The sequence below is a fragment of the Doryrhamphus excisus genome, chromosome 21, assembly GCF_030265055.1.
Source record: "Doryrhamphus excisus isolate RoL2022-K1 chromosome 21, RoL_Dexc_1.0, whole genome shotgun sequence".
In the NCBI taxonomy this organism is placed as follows: Eukaryota; Metazoa; Chordata; class Actinopteri; order Syngnathiformes; family Syngnathidae; genus Doryrhamphus; species Doryrhamphus excisus.
In genome coordinates, this window is record NC_080486.1 from 415001 (window position 1) to 433444 (window position 18444).

Genomic DNA, 18444 nt, shown 5'->3' on the forward strand with positions numbered 1-18444 from the left:
GATATAGTGAAGCGTTGGTAAGTAGAAGGTTCTGGGATCGATTACCGCTTGTACTTTTTCTTAGAGAATTGCACACCAGTACCCAACAGCGCCACCTAGTTGGAAAACTTGGCAGAACGTACACGAACGAACGTACACGAACGAACGTACACGAACGTACACGAACGTACACGAACGAACGTACACGAACGAACGTACACGAACGAACGTACACGAACGAACGTACACGAACGAACGTACACGAACGAACGTACACGAACGAACACGAACGAACGAACGTACACTTTATTGCAAACAACGCATGATTACTTCACAAGGTCGGAGTACAGTATCGTACGCGATTATGAAGTACCCCCGCCTTTGAGCAAGGTCTGATGGGGAAGGTTCCAACACCTTCAGTGTACCCACCATAGTACACCAAAGAGCTGACGCCAAATCACACATTTTTAATGAACAACTGAGCAGAGACGGACTATATTTGCAAAAACACTACCTATAGTCATGGTGTCAAATAAACCGACGCAATAATAATAACAAAAATAAAAATATGGCATCTACCAATACACTTGGTACTAATTATTTACATTAAACATGTAATATGCACAACTATTCACACAGCAGTGCAGCAAAGCATGATGGGAAAGTAGCGGACCAAAAAAAAAAATGAGGCCGATGTAGATTACTCACCAGCAGAGGGCGCCATTTAAATTGAAATGCCCATTCAATTTCAATGGGAAGACGTTCACACAGCAAGGTAGCGGGACCAAAAAAAAATGAGGGCGATGTAGATTGCTCACCAGCAGAGGGCGCCATTTAAACTGAACTGCCCATAATTTTTCCAGGTCCGTTATCCATAGTAGTCATGACCTCCGTTATAACATCCTCTACGCTTGCCGACTGGGTAGCTCGGCTGGTAGCACAACAGATTCATGGTGCAGAGGATCAGGGTTCAATTCCTGGTTTGGACATATATGGCTGGTGTAATTTTTCCAGGTCTGTTATCCATAGTAGTCATGACCTCCGTTATAACATCCTCAAGGCTTGCCGGCTGGGTAGCTCGGCTGGTAGCACCACAGATTCATGGTGCAGAGGATCAGGGTTCGAATCCTGGTTTGGACAAACATGGCCGGTGTAATTTTTCCAGGTCCATTATCCATCGTACTCATGACCTCCGTTATAACATAGACTTATTTGTCAGCTGGTTAGCTCGGCGGGTAGCACCACAGATTCATGGTGCACTGGGTGCGGGGTTCGAATCCTGATTTGGACAAACATGGCCGATGTAATTTTTCCAGGTCCATTATCCATCGTACTCATGACCTCCGGTATAACATAAACTTGTTTGTCAGCTGGTTAGCTCGGTGGGTAACACCACAGAATCATGGTGCACTGGGTACGGGGTTCAACACCCGGTGCGGGCAACTGCAGTAGTTACTCGTTTTAACATTTCTGCAGCACCTATCGTACTCATGACCTCCGTTATATCATAAGGCATATTTGCCAGCCTTGTGGCCCAGGTGATAGCACCGCTGACTCATGGAGTGGGAGTCCCCGGTTCAATCCCCAGCATTGGTTGTTCAAATAATTACCTTTTGAAAATCTTATTTAAAGATTTAATTTTTTTTTTTAAAAGCCAGCTGACTTTGCCTATCCACCCCGCGCGCGACCACCCTCACGACCCCCTACTCCCCACCTCCCCACCTCCCCAACTCCCCGCCTCCTCCCATCCGGCCATCCCCCACTATACGTTTTTGCGCCCACTTAACTCCTCCTACTTCTCATTTTATGTTGACTTCCAGTTGGAGGCACATATATTATTTAACAATCCCTCTAGGAGCGGGATCATTTTGGAGGCGGGATCCCCCAGGAGGCAGGATCCCGCATAATTTCAAGTTGAGGGGGGAAGTTACACACACCCCTCATTGTGCCGACTGGGAAGGCAACGCCCTATCACATTTGTTCTTTTGTTTTTTTGGACCGACTAGGATTTGAACACAGTACTCCAGCACCATGAATCTGCGGTGCTACCAATGGAGCTAGTCAGCTGGCTGACATTCATGATGTTATAACGGAGGTCATGAGTACGATAGGTGCTAGAACTGGACAAATGGCAAAATGACCCAAACTTGCCCTCACCGGGAATTGAACCTCACACCCCTGCACCATGAATCTGCGGTGCTACCAATGGAGCTAGTCATCTGGCAGACATTCTTGATGTTATAACGGAGGTGATGACTACAATAGGTGCGGAACTGGACAAATGGCAAAATGACTTTCAACTACACTTACCCACAGTGCAGGGGACCAGAGTTCGATACCTGGTCACGTCAAATAAAGTTTCTTCGGTTTGCTATTTCTCTCTCTTTTTTCTTCATGTTCAGCATGTATTGTGATCATCACCTCCATTATCACATCCAGCCTGCTTGCTGGCTGGGTGGCTCTCATGTGACAACACCGCTAATTCGTGGTGTGGGAGTTCCTGGTTCAAGTCCCAGCAGCACTTGTTCAAACAAATGGTAGCGTTGAAGAAATCTTACTTAAAGATTTGTTGTTTTTTTTAAGCCAGCTGCCTAAGCCCCTCCACCCCCCCGCGCGAGGGGGCCCAAACAGTTGACATGGTTTCACCCTTCACGGTGAAGGGGATAGTATGAAAGATGTCAAAGTGGAAAGGAAATGACATTTTTATTGGAAGGTGTGGAAGAGCACAATAAATGATCAGAGAAGATCAGGTAACAAAAGCCGCAGGTGAATACCACCTGCCATGGTCAAGCTTTCTGAGCTTCCCAGCATTCCATCTGTTAGATTCCATCATCGTCCCTCCCGGGCGGGATTCAGATGGGGGCCAAAAGTCTTTTTTCCACAGGAGAAGAAATCAACGCCCCGTCTGCAGCGTGCAGCCCAACACACAAACTTCGTTAGCAGGAACGTACGGCCGCTAGCTTCCTCTAATGCACGGCAATACAGTATTTGACTTCACAACCACACACATCTACAGCTAGCTGTGATCAATACTTGCTAACCTTCAGTGTTTCTATACAAGCAGAAACCAGAGGATGGAACAACAGCAAAAGGTTCCTTCCATAATAATAATAATCATAATGATAATAATCCCTAACATGAACCCTTCTTAAAGGCGTACAGTACTTGAAGGCAGCGTCAAGACAAGACACGGAACAAGGCAACTTGCATGGAAAGTATTGACGTCAGCGTGTGGGGAATGATGAGAAGGAAGAGGAGGAGCAGGTCCTCATGAGGTCCTCATGAGGTCCTTTCACAGACAAAGGACCCCCCCCCCAAGCGCCCCTCTGAAATACACCTCCTCATACCACAACCGCCTAACTCTTACAGTACCTGTGCTGCGTCACGCTCACATGTTATGTTTCTATGTGCTGCCGTGTCATCGGCATGTTATGTTTTTATGTTTCTATGTGCTGCCGTGTCATCGGCTTGTTATGTTTTCATGGTTCTATGTGCTGCCGTGTCATCGGCATGTTATGTTTTCATGGTTCTACCTGGACTACTCGGAGGGACGCGTGCATGCATGTGTTGGCCAGGCTTCATTTGTCCTGCAGCAGGGCGGCGATGTTGATGTTCCATCCGATGGCCTGTCGGTCGAAGCCGCAGGTGAAGAGGTTGCACGTTTGGTTCTCCTCGTTCCACGCGGTGCAGCACACCATGCGCCTGTGGCCCTGCGTTCCCGGACACATAGGGTCTGTGGCTACCATGCGCGCCATGATGAAGACGTGTTGCCTTGCTTACCATCCTGTTGCTGCGAGGCAGTCGGGCCAGCCGCACGCCGCTCATGTCAAACAGGCGCACTTGGCGATTGTCGTGAGGCAGGGCGATGATCCTCTGGTTGGTGGAGACGCTTATCCTGAAACGTTGGACGTTCATCAGCACTTCCGCTTCTATCAGGCCTGTCAGGTTACTTCTACGTTGGCAGAACGCATGCTGAGGTCGCCTTGGTTACTGTACACTGACTTGGTTTACATCCACTCTTGCGTCTGTTTGCCCTGTGCTCTATCAGGCAAAGCAACTGTTGCTTATTTACTTGGACAAATGGCTCTGATCTTGGTCCTTGTAGAAGCTGAGGTAGCACCGTACTAGCATGACATGCGCTACCTGTTGACAGCGGAGTCTGTGCGGATGGTTGCTATGGGCGACCTCATGTTCTTCAGATCCCACACCTTCACCGTGCGATCATCACTGCCCGAAACCACGTTATCCCCCACCGTGAACACTGCCGACGTCACCGTGCTGCCAACACACACACACACACACACACACAAAATGGCTGTTCAGATGGTTCTTTAAGAACTGGCTCTTCTTTATTTTAAACTTTGCTACTAAAATGTTATTTTTTTATTCCAACTCTTAATGTTGACGCTTTTGTCGTAAAATGACCCTGGCCTGCCGTCTGAGTGCACTCAGTGAGTACACACTGCATGTGTGTGTTTTCCTAAGTGCACACACTGGCTGTGCTGAGTGGGGGAGTGAAGGAGGAGATGAAGGAGGTGGAAGGACTGAAGGAGGGATGAGGAACGGTGGTGAGGACGTGTGTGACTGACTCCGTGTGTCCCTGGAAGACGTTGACGGAGTGTATGGACGGATCTCTGAAGTCCCACAGCCGGAAGGTGGTGTCCCTGGATGAGGTGACGACCAGGCGCTGGGTGGGGTGGGTGCAGCAGTGGGTGAGTTCCTGGTCGTGGCCTGCACACACACAGCAAGGCCCGGGTATCGGACCGATATTCATCACTTGCTTTGTTCGCTGGAAGATGTTTGTCTTCCATGATAAAACTCATAAAGACGGCTCATCAAGGTCATTATGAAAGATGACGATTATTACAGCGTCCAAATGTACAGTATGTACATGTACACACTGTACATTCATGTGTACAAATACGTGTACGTATTTACCGGTGAGCGTGTGCACCAGTTCAGACGTCTCCACCTCATAGAGGTTGGCAGCACGATCCCAGGAAGCCGTCACCGCCTGCCGGCCGCCCACCAACCAATCGGCTGCGATGACAACACCCTGGTGGCTTTTCAGCGTCGCCGTAGCGACCCGGACCGTGGGGACCTCGCACGGGCCCTCGCCGTCCGCCTCGGCCTCTTCTCTGTCTGAGGAATCCTGCTCGTCCTCGCACGGCGCCTGCACGGGACGGCAAGGTCAAGCTGCAATGTCAGATCCTTCCGCTGGGGTCGTCCACAATAAAGACTCTCACTGACATCTGGCGGGGGCTGGGGGGCGGGTAGCTGCACCATGTAGCGCCAGATGTGAGCCGTCTGGTCCCCGGAGGCTGAGGCGACGCAAGGACAGTCCCGTGATGCCATGCACGTGCACAATAAACACCTGGGAGATGTTACCTGTGAGGGCCATCTGCTCCGTGGGATGGAACTTGATGGAGTTGACTGTGGAGGCGGCAAACAAAAGCGACAGACGTCCCATAAAGTGACTTTTGATCATCTTCCGAGGATGAATGATGGAGGATTACCTGATCCCGCATGGCCTCCGTACTTGAGCAGACACTTCCCGGTTTCTATGCTCCAAAGCAGGGCCGAATGGTCTGCAAAGGAAGCAGGGCCTTTAACCTCCTGTTTCATCCTCACCTCAGAGAAGAAGAGGCGAGGCTCACAACGAAACCATTTGAGGCCTTGGTCTACGTCAGGCATCAATGGCAAAGATGGATACTACTTAGTGCAGGTGGTGCGCCCTCTAGCGGCAGGGAGCAGGATGGCAAGACGGGAAGGCGTTTCGTTACGGCATTCCCGGTCTTTCCCCGGCTGTTCTTTCTCAGGGCACATACAATAACTACACTTTATATTGTTACACTAGCTATACGGTCATACTAGTACACCAAGTATACAGTGATAGTAGTACAATGACTATGAGGCGTCTTTAACGGAATGAGAGCTGTGGATTATGTGAAGTCTTTTATGAATAGATATACTTCATATACTGTATGTACTATGTAGAAAAGGTACTGCTATACTACCCATATGTTACCTATTCTACCAAGTCTTTTATGAGGAGTTATAGTAATACTTGTACAAAGGTGGGAGTATTGGGGGACCTGCTGATGCCGTTCCCAGAACCACGGGCTGAGTTCTGGTCACACTCAGGTCCCAGATTCCATCCCGGTGGGCGACGTACTCCTTCTGGAGCTGACACAATGCCCTGGACCCTGTGGTGGCCTTGAAGCTGGACACGATCTGGACGGGAACACAGACACAGCCAATCAATCACGGGACATTACCCGCCTTTCTCCTCCCTCCAAGTCCCAGGTGGCCCCGCCCACGTTTAGCCGCAGCCTGCTACGTAGCTGCTACGCAGCGGCACCTGGAGAGAGAAGAAGGAGTGGCGTACCTTGCTGGTGGAGGCTTTGTAGGTGGTCTTCAGCTTCTGTGACAGCTGGCTGGTGCTGTGGCTGGCTGGAGGACACACAAGCAGCAAACACCGCATCAAAAGGCGAAGAAGTGATGCGAGCACACGGTGGACGTTTAGACACCTGCTTTGAGGAGGCTCATTCAGGTTTAGGTCTGTATGTATCTCATGCAAGGCCTAACGTCAACTTCCTGTGACATAATTGTGACATATTTCCGGTACCAAATAGATCAAAGCGCCCCAAAGCGTCTTCCGCTCCACTAGTAACGTCATCTATGTCAGACGGAGAAGATCATAACGCCAAGAACTCCCACAGGAAATACCCGACCTTTAGTCTTCAGGGCTCCCTTGGACGCATCTCCTCCCTCCACGTTCTGGCCGTCGCCGCTCAGACGTTCGTTGAGGGATTCAATTTCCCGCCGTACTGTAATGTTAGCACAGAGAGCGGGCTTCAGTCTGCAAACGTTGACGTCATCCTGGTCAATCAATAAAATGACGCGGCCATCGTGGTGAGGATGGACTCTTCCAGCACATCCCAAAGATCATGTACTCACGTTCGGTGTTTTCCATGTACAGGTTTTCAAACTCCCGTTCAATCTGGCCAAAAAGATCCAGAAGATTGTTACGCAGGGAGGGGGGCAGCTTAGAGTCCTGTGAAAAGACACGAGATACACCATCACTCACATTTACCAAGCACGCTTTGTCAGGCACGCCTGCCGACCTAATGACAGACAACCACGCTCGGTGCTGATTGGCTGTACAGTAAGCCCTAATTCCTTTCATAGAAAACCTAAATACAGGAATAGAGCCCTCCAGACACTTCATAGCACCGTGTGACACCAGATAGCTAAATGTTGTGACTGCTGAGGGCATGGAAGTAACACGATGCGGGTCTAGGGTCTGGCGAGTTGGCCTACCTCCATGGTGAGAGCTGGCAGCTACCGGGTGACCCCCCCAGGCTGGGCCGGACTAAAGAGACGACTAGGCAAACCTCTCGGTGAAGAAGAGCGTTTAGAAGACAAGGAAAGCAAGTACTTCTTCTGACACCAGCTCCAAAGCAAGTGTTCTGTCAGCACCACATGCCAGTAAAAGGGGGGGCGGGGGGGGTCAATTAGGAAACAACAGGCAGCCATTATGTATTAAGCTTCTTAGTTGTTCCTCCAGCATGCTGCGTGTTATTTGTGAGATCATGAAGATATTTATGGAGATTAAGGGGTCAGGAAAAGCCGAACCAGACGTGGACATGAAGCCCACATGAAAGTTTCATGAGGCAAGCTGAGCTCTCTTGGAGGGAGGCTGATAAGACCCAAAGAAGAAAGTGAAGGCTGAACGACTTACGGAGTACAAAAGCAACTACACTGATAACATACCAGCCCATGACAACCACACCGCTTACTACACGTGCACAAGATCTTGATTTCACACACCCCGACGACGTTTTACTGCTTTGAAATGGGGATGGAAGTGGACTTGCTGCTCCCCTGGAGGTGAGAAGGACTGGGGAATTTTTAAGGAGTAGAGTAGAGTAGAGTAGAGTAGAGTAGAGTAGAGTAGAGCAGAGTAGAGTCTACGTCCTCCACAAGATAGCTAAGAACTAAGACAGCTAATTAATAGCATACCTAATTGCTATCGTGCATAAAACAGCAATGGAGGACGGCTTCTTGTCTCCGTCTCTTCTTGACTCATTTGCCTGACACTTTGCAAAGTCCCTCCCGCAACCCCTGGTCACCTTATCAAGCAGGTGACAGTGAAACATCTCCACCTGCCTAACAACCAGGATGTGCTTGATCAAACAGAGACTGCAAATAAGGAAGCCGTGGTAATCAATCAGGTGTAATAGTTGACCACCAACTTGGTAGAGCGGGGGTCTGTGGAAGAAAACAGCAGGTTTGTGAACCTGACATGGTAGCGCTGGACTGTTTCAATCTTATCCTGAACGGGATCAGAAAGCGGCTGGGAAGAGAATGCAATCCTTCCAGGCGGAGCATGGAAAGAGCCGACATTGCAACAGAGGATAGAAAATGAGAACAATGCTGCTCTACCGGCCAGGACTCCCGATTCGCTGAACGGCTCAACCGGGTGACAGCTTGCACTCGCCAAGCGTCTCTTCGGGTTTGTGCGTGTCGCCAAAATATGCACGAGGAGCTCCTCACCTGTCCCTCCAGCATGTCTGCTCTCTGGCTGCCAGGCGGCCTCTCCTCGGTGCTGTTTGTGCGTCGAATGGACAGGCTGTGAGCCTTGCGCTTTTGTTTGGGGTGACGAGCAGCCGAGGCTGAGCCGCCGCTGCTTCCACCCTCCACGGGCATCACGCCTACTCGGCGGGGTGGTCCCGCCCCCTACCTGAAGAGCAGGCAAACACGACCTGACAGGGCCGGACGGCTGACGGTGGGCGGGGCCAATCAGCTAACACCATCTGCCTGCAGGTGAAAAGAGGAAGTTGAGCTACATGACAAGTGCAGGGCGGGACTTCCCTGAAGGGATGTCAACTGGCAAAGCCATGTTATATAGAACAATATGGCAAGGGTTTTATGGAATATATATAGAACAATATGGAAGGATTTTCATCTTCCATATTAACATGTTTATGTGCATTTTCTATTCAGTTAGTTTCTTACATTTAACACACTTCTATTCAGATTGCTGAAGTTTGTGTAGGTGTGAAAGGTAAACAAATAAATACGCGAATAGACTGATAAACAAGTACATGGATAATAGATTAACAGTAGTTTCATGTCGATCTGGAAGAAGTCGGTGTCATAACAATGAAATGAATGAAAATGCGGTAAAGCACATCTGAAGTCTATCGGAAGAAAACCGCACAATTCATTTATTTACGTTACCCGAAACACGGAAGAAGACGCAAAGAACAGACTCACCGCTGCCACAGTCCACTGCCACATTCAAGTACACCAATACTGTGGCAATGAAATGTCAATGATACTTTTAGCAATCGGAATACATTCACACAAAAGCCGAAAGAAACAAAAAAAACAATATATTTAAAGGCACAATGACTTCCGTGTCGTACTTTTAGTAGAACCAATCAGCACTCACGCCCTTGATATGGCAGCCAATAAAAAGGCAGTGGTGTCAGAAACAGGGGTCAAGTAAACATAGCCCCGTGGAAAAGGGAGTTAATAACACGACCTGTGGGGACCGGTCCAACAGAGCAGTACGTGAAATGTATACAACCAGAATACTTTACATTCTTGACACGTCATGTATTTACATTGTATATGCTTGAAGGTGCAGTAACTTCCGTGTCACGTCACGTTTTACTACGACAACCAATGAACGCTCGCGCCGCTAATACGGCAGCCAATAAGAATGCAGTGACGGCGGACGCAGCGGCGCGTAGTAGTCGTGCTTCGCTCGGCTCTGGTCGTGGACGAAGGCGAAAGAGGACATAATTAAGTGCTTAGCTGTCCAACACAAGAAGAAACACGGCAAAGTAATTGTTTTCATTTAAGTTTTATACGCCCTCGATAAATGAGATAATTGACATACTTGGGTTATCAGACGCTTGGGTGGAGCGGCCCACACTGGATGCAGTGGTCCGATGGCGTGTTGACGAGCAGGGGCAGGCGTAAAACCAGACACTGCTTTTACAGGAACGGAATGATAGCTAGTCTTAAATTAAATTTGATCCAACGCATCACTGCACTCGGGTTTATCTACTACATATTTACTGAAGTTGTGATATTGCAACGTAGACGTGTGGAATTGTGAACGTTAATGTAGAAAAGTATTGCCCGGTGGGCATTTCGGTTGTGATCCGAGCGGACTATGTCATTCCATGTTTTACCTCCAACCAAATGTTGAACGCCTGTGATTGGTTTGTAGTTTTGGTCACCCGATGGTGCGGGCGGCGTGGGTGGTGCTGCGGACGGTGGCCTGCCAGGGAGCAACTGCGTTAAAATCGAACGTACCTGGTCGTACACGCACGTCTTGGAACAGCGCTTTTCGTCCACCAGTGACTGCGTCTTTCCGGGCTTTATCCAGGTAAGCCTCCATTATGTCGCCAGAGTTACAGAGTGTCACAAAGTCCGATGATTTCCCTCCAAGCTCAGAGAGGTGCAATGCTTCCCTGTTTGCAGTCCTCCTGCCATACTGCGCGGTGGGATAGGGTGGATCGATCCAAGTAGCCACAGTAACGATACCAAGGACGGTATCGGCAGCATTTAGTTATTTTCAGAATTTGTTGTTGTTCATAGCGCATTGTCTTTTATTGTATTTATACAAGTTATTTGTCCTATACCATGAGCAACAAATTAAAGGCAAAATTACGGAGGTGGGGAGGAAAAAATGGGAAAAAAGCAAGAAAGTTAGTTTGAAAAGGATGAAGAAGCAAGAAGAGTATGAGCAGTACTGCCAGGGCTTTCCTGAGCTTCCAGGGCATTCCAGGGCACTGCAGTGTGTAGTTCCGGTGTACACGAGTGTGCCAAATGCTTGGCCTGGTGTCTTCTGCCAGGATGCCTGAGATCACGGTGGACCACCTGGACCAGAAGCAGGTGCAGCTGCTGTCCGAGATGTGCATCCTCATCGATGACAACGACCAGCGGGTGGGCGCCGACACAAAGAAAAACTGCCACCTCAACTCCAACATTGACAAAGGTAACGCGTCCCCTGCCTGACGCCCGCCTTGCCTTGCTGGAGGACGGCTTCATACCAAAGCTAAAACGTGTGAACGTGTGCAGGTTTGTTGCACAGAGCCTTCAGCGTCTTCATTTTTAACAGCGAAGACAAGCTGCTCTTACAACAGCGCTCTGATGCCAAAATCACATTTCCAGGTTGGTAGCGGGTCTTCTACTGCACCTAAACCTGCCGTGGTAGTACCCCGTGTAGTAAGTAGTATCCTGTATGTTGCAGGCTGTTTTACCAACACGTGCTGCAGTCACCCCCTGCACACAGACAGTGAGCTGGAGGAGAGGGATGCTATGGGAGTCAGGAGAGCTGCTCAGAGGAGACTCCAAGCCGAGCTGGGTATCCCCATGGAAGAGGTGGCGTGTAGGAGGAAGAAGGTTTTAGGAGTTTTCTCTAATCTAATCTATTTGTTTTGCCGTGCAGGTAACCCCTGATGAAATGACCTATCTAACAAGAATCCATTATAAAGCCCAATCAGATGGCGTTTGGGGAGAACACGAGATCGACTACATCCTCTTCATGCAGAAGGTACGTGTGTCAAGATGACTGCTGTTAATTTGACACTGTTCTGTGTTCTCCCGTGCACACATCAAATATTGTCTCACTGCTGCATCAGCCCAATATGTGTATTTGTTTTGAAAGGATGTGGAGTTGAATCCGGATCCTAATGAGATTAAAAGCCATCGTTACGTGAGCAAAGAGGAGCTGAGGGAGATGCTGGACGAGGCCGAGCGTGAAGAGCTGCAGATCACTCCCTGGTTTAAACTCATCGCAGAGACCTTCCTCTTCCAGTGGTGGGACAACCTACAGAACCTCAAAGGCTTTATGGATCACTCCAACATCCACCGCATGTAAGCGCAGCTAGCACCAGGCGATGCTAGCCTAACCTTTCACAGCTGATGTGCTTCACAAAGACGCAGAGGAGCTGATCCCACAGCCAGACAACCGCTGGCCTGAATGCGTTTTACTACAATCTACTACAACCACTAATGTCCTCCTAGTCGTAGTCATGGAGGAAATGGTAGCCTTATTCATAGCATCGTGACGAGGGAAGTATTTCTAGAGTAAATGAACTCTTCACACATCATTACAATGATATTATTATTACAGTTGCCTCCATACTGGATGTATGGAAGTTTATCTTTGTACTTTCACATTAAAGTGGTGTGGCTCCATGCAGTATGCTGTACTCTACTTCCTGTCTCATGTAGTATCCTTCTTACCCCAGCAACACGATTGCTGCTAAAATACCCAAACCCTAACAAGAGTCCAATATACCTACAGTATGGGTTTGCAGCATTTTGGACTGCATCCTGGACCCTGTACCGTCAGACCATGTCAACATTCATCCTGCCTCTGGGCAGATGAAAGACCTTTACACGGATGCTACAAATTCCAAGGATCTTTTCTCATCAAACATTGATATTTTGCAGCATGATGACTGAAGCACAAACAAGTGTAGCATGGCTTTATTTCATTTCTTCTACATGCCTGCTGTATATTAATACTGGTTGATGTCTTCTACCGCTATGACATGTCATATTAACCACCTCCTGAGACCCAGAAAGACGTGTTTCTTGTTCCTGGGTGTGAGGAGGCTATGTGCAGTATTGATAGTAAATCATAGTAGAAGCTATTAGGTAATACAGGCACAGCAGTAAACTTGCATAATGGTGATATTGGTACAAAACAGCATTACAAATATACTTTGTATATATACTTAGAGTAAAAAGGCATAGCAATACGACTATATGGTACCTCTAGCGGGTAGGTGTGCAGGGTAGCTGACAGCTATACGATGGGATAGTTCAAATGTAGAGCTAACTGGCTGTTTAATGCCATCTATTTGTGGCTCTGCTGTTACCCGTTTGCCCTGATACTTAGAGAAAAAACCAATCTGATGATCTAGTGAAGAGACTTGGCGACGCTAACATGAGAGCACGTGTCTCAATGAGGACTGACCTGTCACCTCCACATATGGATTGCAGTCCTGAGGGAAACGCTGTACACGTATATTGGCATCATGGCGCTCTAAGAACAGTGGCAGGATGTGGTATGGAGCCGTGGCGTGTTTGCTGCTGCATCAGATGGTACCTGCAGGGTTCGGGGCAGGATTGGTGTTGGGCGGAGCCAGCTTCATGACGTTGCAAAACTCCACAAGCTGCCCTGGAACCTCGGCCAACACGCTCTTTGCCAGTGCTTCCTTCGGGGCCTGCCGGAGCCACAGGGAGACGGCATCAGTCAAGACAAAAGAAGGATGAGATGGGGGGGGGGGGGGGGGGTATGTTAGGAAATATGGACTTAGGATGTTAGCAGTCAACATGCTGACTTTGACGTGAAAACTCCTCACAAGCATGCCGACTTGGAGAAGCAAAAGGACAGTGCATGCTGAGATCAGCGAGGCAGAGATGACGGATGGGCTTATTGAGCAAATAGTTGGGGTACCCCTATGAAGGATGGGGCTGGTGGGGAGGCTTCAGTTGGAATAATCCAAAGAAGGACGCCACTTGCTGAGGTAACTCTGCCAATACGCTTTGCGCGAGAGCCTGGCTGGGGGCCTGCAGAGACATAAGGCACAAAGGTGTGCTACTATGAAGGCCACGGACACCTGGCTGTGTGTGGCCAGGAGATGGCGCTAAGAGAGGACACTAAAGGCGCTCGTCAAATGCTCCAAGTAGCTGACATATCTGCACTTTTTAAGCAGCAAGTTAGTGAGAATGACCCGTCATGCCGCTCGCAGCCTGCCATTTACATCAGGGGTGTCCACTTTCAGCCTGCAGCTTATTTTATATTGGCCCTCGGAATATTGAACCAATCAAATGAATTCATGATTATTAGATATTCCAATCAATGCATTTCTTAACAGAACTGCTGTGCATACACTGACACCCACGATGTGCATTCTTAGATGCTTCTTTTCATCTTTAGAAGGCCCAGAAAAGACGCGTGTGCTGATGTTTCACCCGAGGGCATCATTCCGAAGGCGCCCCTTTCCATCAGGTGTTTGTACGTGAGGGTGGGCTGTGTTGGCTTACGTTTTTAAACTGCCTGAAGGGAACAAACTGGACAATGTCCCGCATGGCCGCCTCGCCGGTCATAGAGCGAAGACGCCCATCGTCTCCGTCCAGGAACTCCATGGCGGTGAAGTCGGCCCCGCCCACTCCCACGATGATGATGGACATGGGCAGACGTGAGGCGTTGACGATGGCGTTGCGGGTGTCGTCCATGTCTGTGATCACGCCGTCGGTGATGATGAGCAGCACAAAGTATTGCTTGAGGGCGGGGTGGGGTGGTGTGGGGAGGGCAACAATGAGAAGCCAATAAGGACTCATGCGTTCCCGTATTTTCGGAGAAACGGTGTAAGAACGTGAACATGTGGTCATGGAGAGCGAGGCAGACACTCACAGATGCAGTGCTCTGCTGCAGGGCTTGATGTGCAAAGGACGCCACGTGGTTGATGATTGGAGAGAAGTTGGTGGGGCCGTAAAGTTTGACCTGGGGCAGGCAGACCCTGTAGGCCTCCACGATCCCTTCAACACCTGCACACCAACAGCAGACAGGATCAGGCAGGTCCTAACTAAGTCACAGCACGTGTGTCTACGTGTGTACCTGCACAGAATGGATTTGTGGGGTTGAAATTGAGTGGGAATTCGTGGGAAACCTGTTCAACAAATCACCATGTCAACACGTGCACATATCACACAGGGGTCATTCAAATGAAGTCGGACCTGCCACGTCGGGGGGATCTGCGCCCCAAAGCCAAAGGCTGGAAACATCTTGTCACTACACAGCAAAGCCCACGGATAGGAAGTCACCACTTGGCATTGAGACGGTGCAAAGCATCACATGACTGGATCAAGTCGTCATGGTCATGCGTACCTGTCATAGTCCTGGATGACGTTGCCTACAGACCAGATGGCCGAGAGGTACTCATTGACCCCCTGCGGGCTGATGTAATGCAGGGACTGGGGTGATCTGGGGTCCCCGTTGGAACCGGTGAAGTCCACTGCAACCTAGCAAAAACAGCCAAGTAGCATTGGAGCTGTGCAGATCCAGGATGGAGATGATCCAACTCACAGTGAAGTTGAGCTGACAGCCTCCCATAATGTAATCCAGGAAGGTGTACTCCTTCACCACCTTTATGTTCAAACACGTGTTGGACGTTAGAGACACCATGACGACATGTTGAGTTGACAACATAGACAATGACGTACCTGGCATTGTTTCACGCTCACAATGCCGGAGTTCTTGTAGCCTTTCTTCTTCTGCTTCTTTTTACTGTTGATGCATTCAAATTCAGCCTGTTGGGGAAAACACCATCCCAGTCACCATCCGGCACTACACCATTAGCGGTACAGTGCAGCCCCATCACGTATTACAGCAGCGTAGTACTTCCATGGGTGTACAGTATACATCAATATGCTCAAACCGGAGAGGTGCGTGCTGCTTCCTGAAGGCGTGTCATCGTGGTCTCAAAGGTCCCAATCAGATCGTGTGAGCCGTCGTTGTCGTAATCAAAACAGTCCACCTACAAACAAGCACATTAGGATGAGGAAGCTACATTCATATATGCATAGAAACATTAGGGCTGTCAAAGTTAAGCCCACTCTTTGTTGGAAGCACGTTGATGTGCATGCGTCCTGTCACGGTGCTTTCAAGGACCATTGGACAAAGTGGGACAATACTTTATATAATGTAACATTCATGGTTGTGTCAACGTCTCACTGTACATGGTATTGTTGGTACAGTATTGTTTTGGAACGCTATGTAACCCCCCCATGTATCTCGATGCCTGACATTATTTTCCACAAAGATTTACACCCCTTCTTATTCCAAATAACAACTATGATCTGTGATTAACGGCGGAGGAAAGGCAACGAACTGCCCTATTTTCATCGATTGACAGGCTTAATATAGTACATATAAATATAGAAGTAGCACACAGGGAAAGAAAGGCAGTGCTGTAAAGGGTTGCTCCACCCAAAATAAATGCCGGTTAAGTGGCTCGTTCACATGGCTTTGTACAGACATGTCATTTAAGAGTGAATCAAGCCTTTAAAGCAGAAAGACATGCAAAAGTGTGTCTGAAAGCATGAGTACTGATGTACAAGCACGCAGTACAGCAGTACTTCCCCTCAGACCAACGCTTCCCATCTACTCTACTCACACCCGATGTTAGGATGAACAACAGCAAACAAGACGCTCTGCATCCCAACTCACTTGTCCTGCCTGCTCGGAGGCAGCTTCCTTCCTCGCATGTAGGCTTACAAGTTGAAAGAAGGCGGCACATCAGGCTGAAGGCACTCGTCAGGTCACCAAGCGTGCCAAGTGTGACTTAGACGCCATATTTGTTACAGCGCTACCCCGCCGCACAACCTTACCATGACCACATCCTTCCCACTGATGTTAACTTGTATATACGGTATAGAATCATAGAACAGTACTTTGATAGCTTTGTCCATGTCTCCTCCACAGAGAGACTGCAGGGGGATGCGGAAGGGTCTCCACGTGGGATTCAAGTTGTTCTTTACCACCTGTGGATAAAATACACAACAAAAGCATCACCACGGAACATGTGCATGCATCCCTGTGTGTGGAAACCATCCACATTTGCTAGCATGAGCATGCTGCATCCTTTGACAGTACTGGTGATGGTACTGGTGTACTGGAGTAGTACTACATAGTAGTGTACCTACTGTACCTCGGTCCTGTGCGCCAGCTGCCATCCAGTTGGGGTCTGCTTGTAGAATTCCAGGTACGGGTCAGACTTCCCGAAGAAGTCCTGGACATGATTTGTCAGAAACAACGTATCAGAACATTCCCAATCATTCCGGTCACGTGATCCAAATACCTTGTTATCCAGTTTCCTCGCCTCCACCTCAAAGTTGGCCACCCTGTTGTCTTTAATCTCTTCAGCAGCGATCTGCAGCACAGCAGACAATCCTAAACATGAGCGGCCAAACCACCGCAACACTCAACACTCACTGTGATGGTGCCTTTTCCTGCGGGGGATTTGTTCTTTAAGACCAGCGGCCGGGTCAGCTTCCTGCTGGACACCACCTGGATGGCATGAGAAGACACCTAGGTGTAAATATGAACTCATCCTGCTGCACGGTCCATGCTGCACCATACTCCACGAGGGAATCATCACATCATCCTGATGAATCCAGCAACGTGATCAATAGATCCCACTTTGAAAATGACTTTACAAATAATAAAATACATCACCATTTCTTTCAATAAATAAAACATGCGAGAGGGGGTTGGGAAAACGTACCTGGCCCAAAGTACACTCCAGCTCTCCTAAGAAGTCGTCATCACTCAGATCAATGGTCTTGTTATCAATGTCATAGATTCCAAATTTTAATTTCTGCACCATCTCAAAGTAGTAGTCGATGACAAACTTTTTGGCAAACTTTGGGCAAAGACAATTCTGGACCTTCTCTGTGCGTTCCACCTGGAGAGAAATTCATCATTTAGTCATTTAGTCCTTCTCTTCCAACATTCCCCATCAGCTGTCCTTCCAAGACCTCCAAGCTGACTTGGCAGCAGGAATAACTGACCTCATACCAGCGGGAATCCGGGCTGCTCATCAGCAGCACACACAGAGGGTCCGACTTGGAGCCGATGTCTTTGTCCAGGAGGTTCTCACAGGACACCGTCAGCTCCACCTTGGTCACACACTGGGCAGCCATGTTGGACTGCTGGGGTCAAAGGGCAGCAAGCAACACACCGATTCAAGTCACTTATTAAATGCTGAAGACGAAATGGTGTGGCTCACAGCAGAAATACTGCAATATCCGTGTAATACACGAGTTACCAACAGTAGGTTTGTTGTTGGTGCTTTGATTTGGGACGACATGCACGAACAGAGCGTTTTGACTGTTTAAACATGAAAGCCTCCAAGTGTTGCTTTTATATTATGTCAACTTTATCGCTGCTTATAAGCGCTTAGTTAGCAAGCGTGTTTTAGCATAACATAAAGTACATTTTTCCTTCCCAACTATGACGGGGTTGGTTTAGGTGTAGTCAACATGTTGCAATATGGAAAACGTGACACAATAAGTTACCTTTACCGAAGCTTCGTCGTACTACTATGCTAATAAAAGGAGTTTTAGTGCTAGCTAGCTCGCTACTTGGACTCTACGATCGAGATTGAAAGTCCATTTACGACGAGACGTACCGTTAATAAACGCTGTCAAATCCAGATGAAAGCTAATTGTGTGTGTTTTCCGAGGCGTGGCCGACAGCTAACGTTCTGCAACAAGATGTTCCCTTTTGCTGTCAACTGCCACAACGTTGCATTGCTGGGTTGTAGGTATGTCTTGAACGAACTGTTTAAAACTTGGAAATGCAATACTGTATCGAGACTCACGGGTACTCGTACCGGTTCCACCCGGCCTCGATCTTAATCC

General features: G+C 48.7%; 3 protein-coding genes across 7 annotated transcripts; 1 reads left to right on the forward strand and 2 right to left on the reverse strand.

Annotated features, from left to right (window-relative positions):
* Nucleotides 1-2663: 2663 nt before the first annotated feature.
* Nucleotides 2664-10481, reverse strand: LOC131108614 (WD repeat-containing protein 37-like). 4 transcript variants are annotated; one of them, XM_058059751.1, is made up of 15 exons: nt 9262-9621; nt 8539-8802; nt 6940-7036; nt 6714-6809; nt 6368-6432; nt 6075-6213; nt 5496-5567; nt 5368-5412; nt 5230-5300; nt 4918-5152; nt 4569-4710; nt 4123-4257; nt 3760-3874; nt 3513-3689; nt 2664-2884 (listed from the first exon to the last, which is right to left on the reverse strand). In XM_058059751.1, the coding sequence occupies exons 2-14, from the start codon at nt 8689-8691 to the stop codon at nt 3558-3560; spliced, it is 1497 nt and encodes a 498-aa protein (XP_057915734.1). In that variant the 5' UTR covers nt 8692-8802; nt 9262-9621; the 3' UTR covers nt 2664-2884; nt 3513-3557. The 4 variants fall into 4 exon arrangements, with proteins under 4 accessions (XP_057915734.1, XP_057915733.1, XP_057915732.1 ...); XM_058059750.1 differs by lacking the exon at nt 9262-9621 and adding an exon at nt 10315-10481 and having other exon boundaries at nt 2664-3689; XM_058059749.1 differs by lacking the exon at nt 9262-9621 and adding an exon at nt 9893-9973 and having other exon boundaries at nt 2664-3689.
* On the forward strand, nt 9706-12221 carry idi1 (isopentenyl-diphosphate delta isomerase 1). The gene is made up of 7 exons (XM_058059753.1): nt 9706-9836; nt 10229-10387; nt 10857-10999; nt 11083-11175; nt 11255-11385; nt 11453-11557; nt 11672-12221. The coding sequence occupies exons 2-7, from the start codon at nt 10242-10244 to the stop codon at nt 11882-11884; spliced, it is 831 nt and encodes a 276-aa protein (XP_057915736.1). The 5' UTR covers nt 9706-9836; nt 10229-10241; the 3' UTR covers nt 11885-12221.
* A 261-nt stretch (nt 12222-12482) lies between these two features.
* On the reverse strand, nt 12483-18431 carry cpne3 (copine III). Of its 2 annotated transcripts, XM_058059748.1 has the most exons (17): nt 18213-18431; nt 17593-17733; nt 17307-17486; nt 17015-17089; nt 16881-16952; nt 16731-16811; nt 16474-16563; nt 15459-15557; nt 15244-15330; nt 15107-15166; nt 14909-15042; nt 14758-14812; nt 14639-14690; nt 14435-14568; nt 14065-14301; nt 13475-13587; nt 12483-13241 (listed from the first exon to the last, which is right to left on the reverse strand). In XM_058059748.1, the coding sequence occupies exons 2-16, from the start codon at nt 17722-17724 to the stop codon at nt 13477-13479; spliced, it is 1599 nt and encodes a 532-aa protein (XP_057915731.1). In that variant the 5' UTR covers nt 17725-17733; nt 18213-18431; the 3' UTR covers nt 12483-13241; nt 13475-13476. The 2 variants fall into 2 exon arrangements, with proteins under 2 accessions (XP_057915731.1, XP_057915730.1); XM_058059747.1 differs by lacking the exon at nt 13475-13587 and having other exon boundaries at nt 18213-18427.
* Nucleotides 18432-18444: the final 13 nt, after the last annotated feature.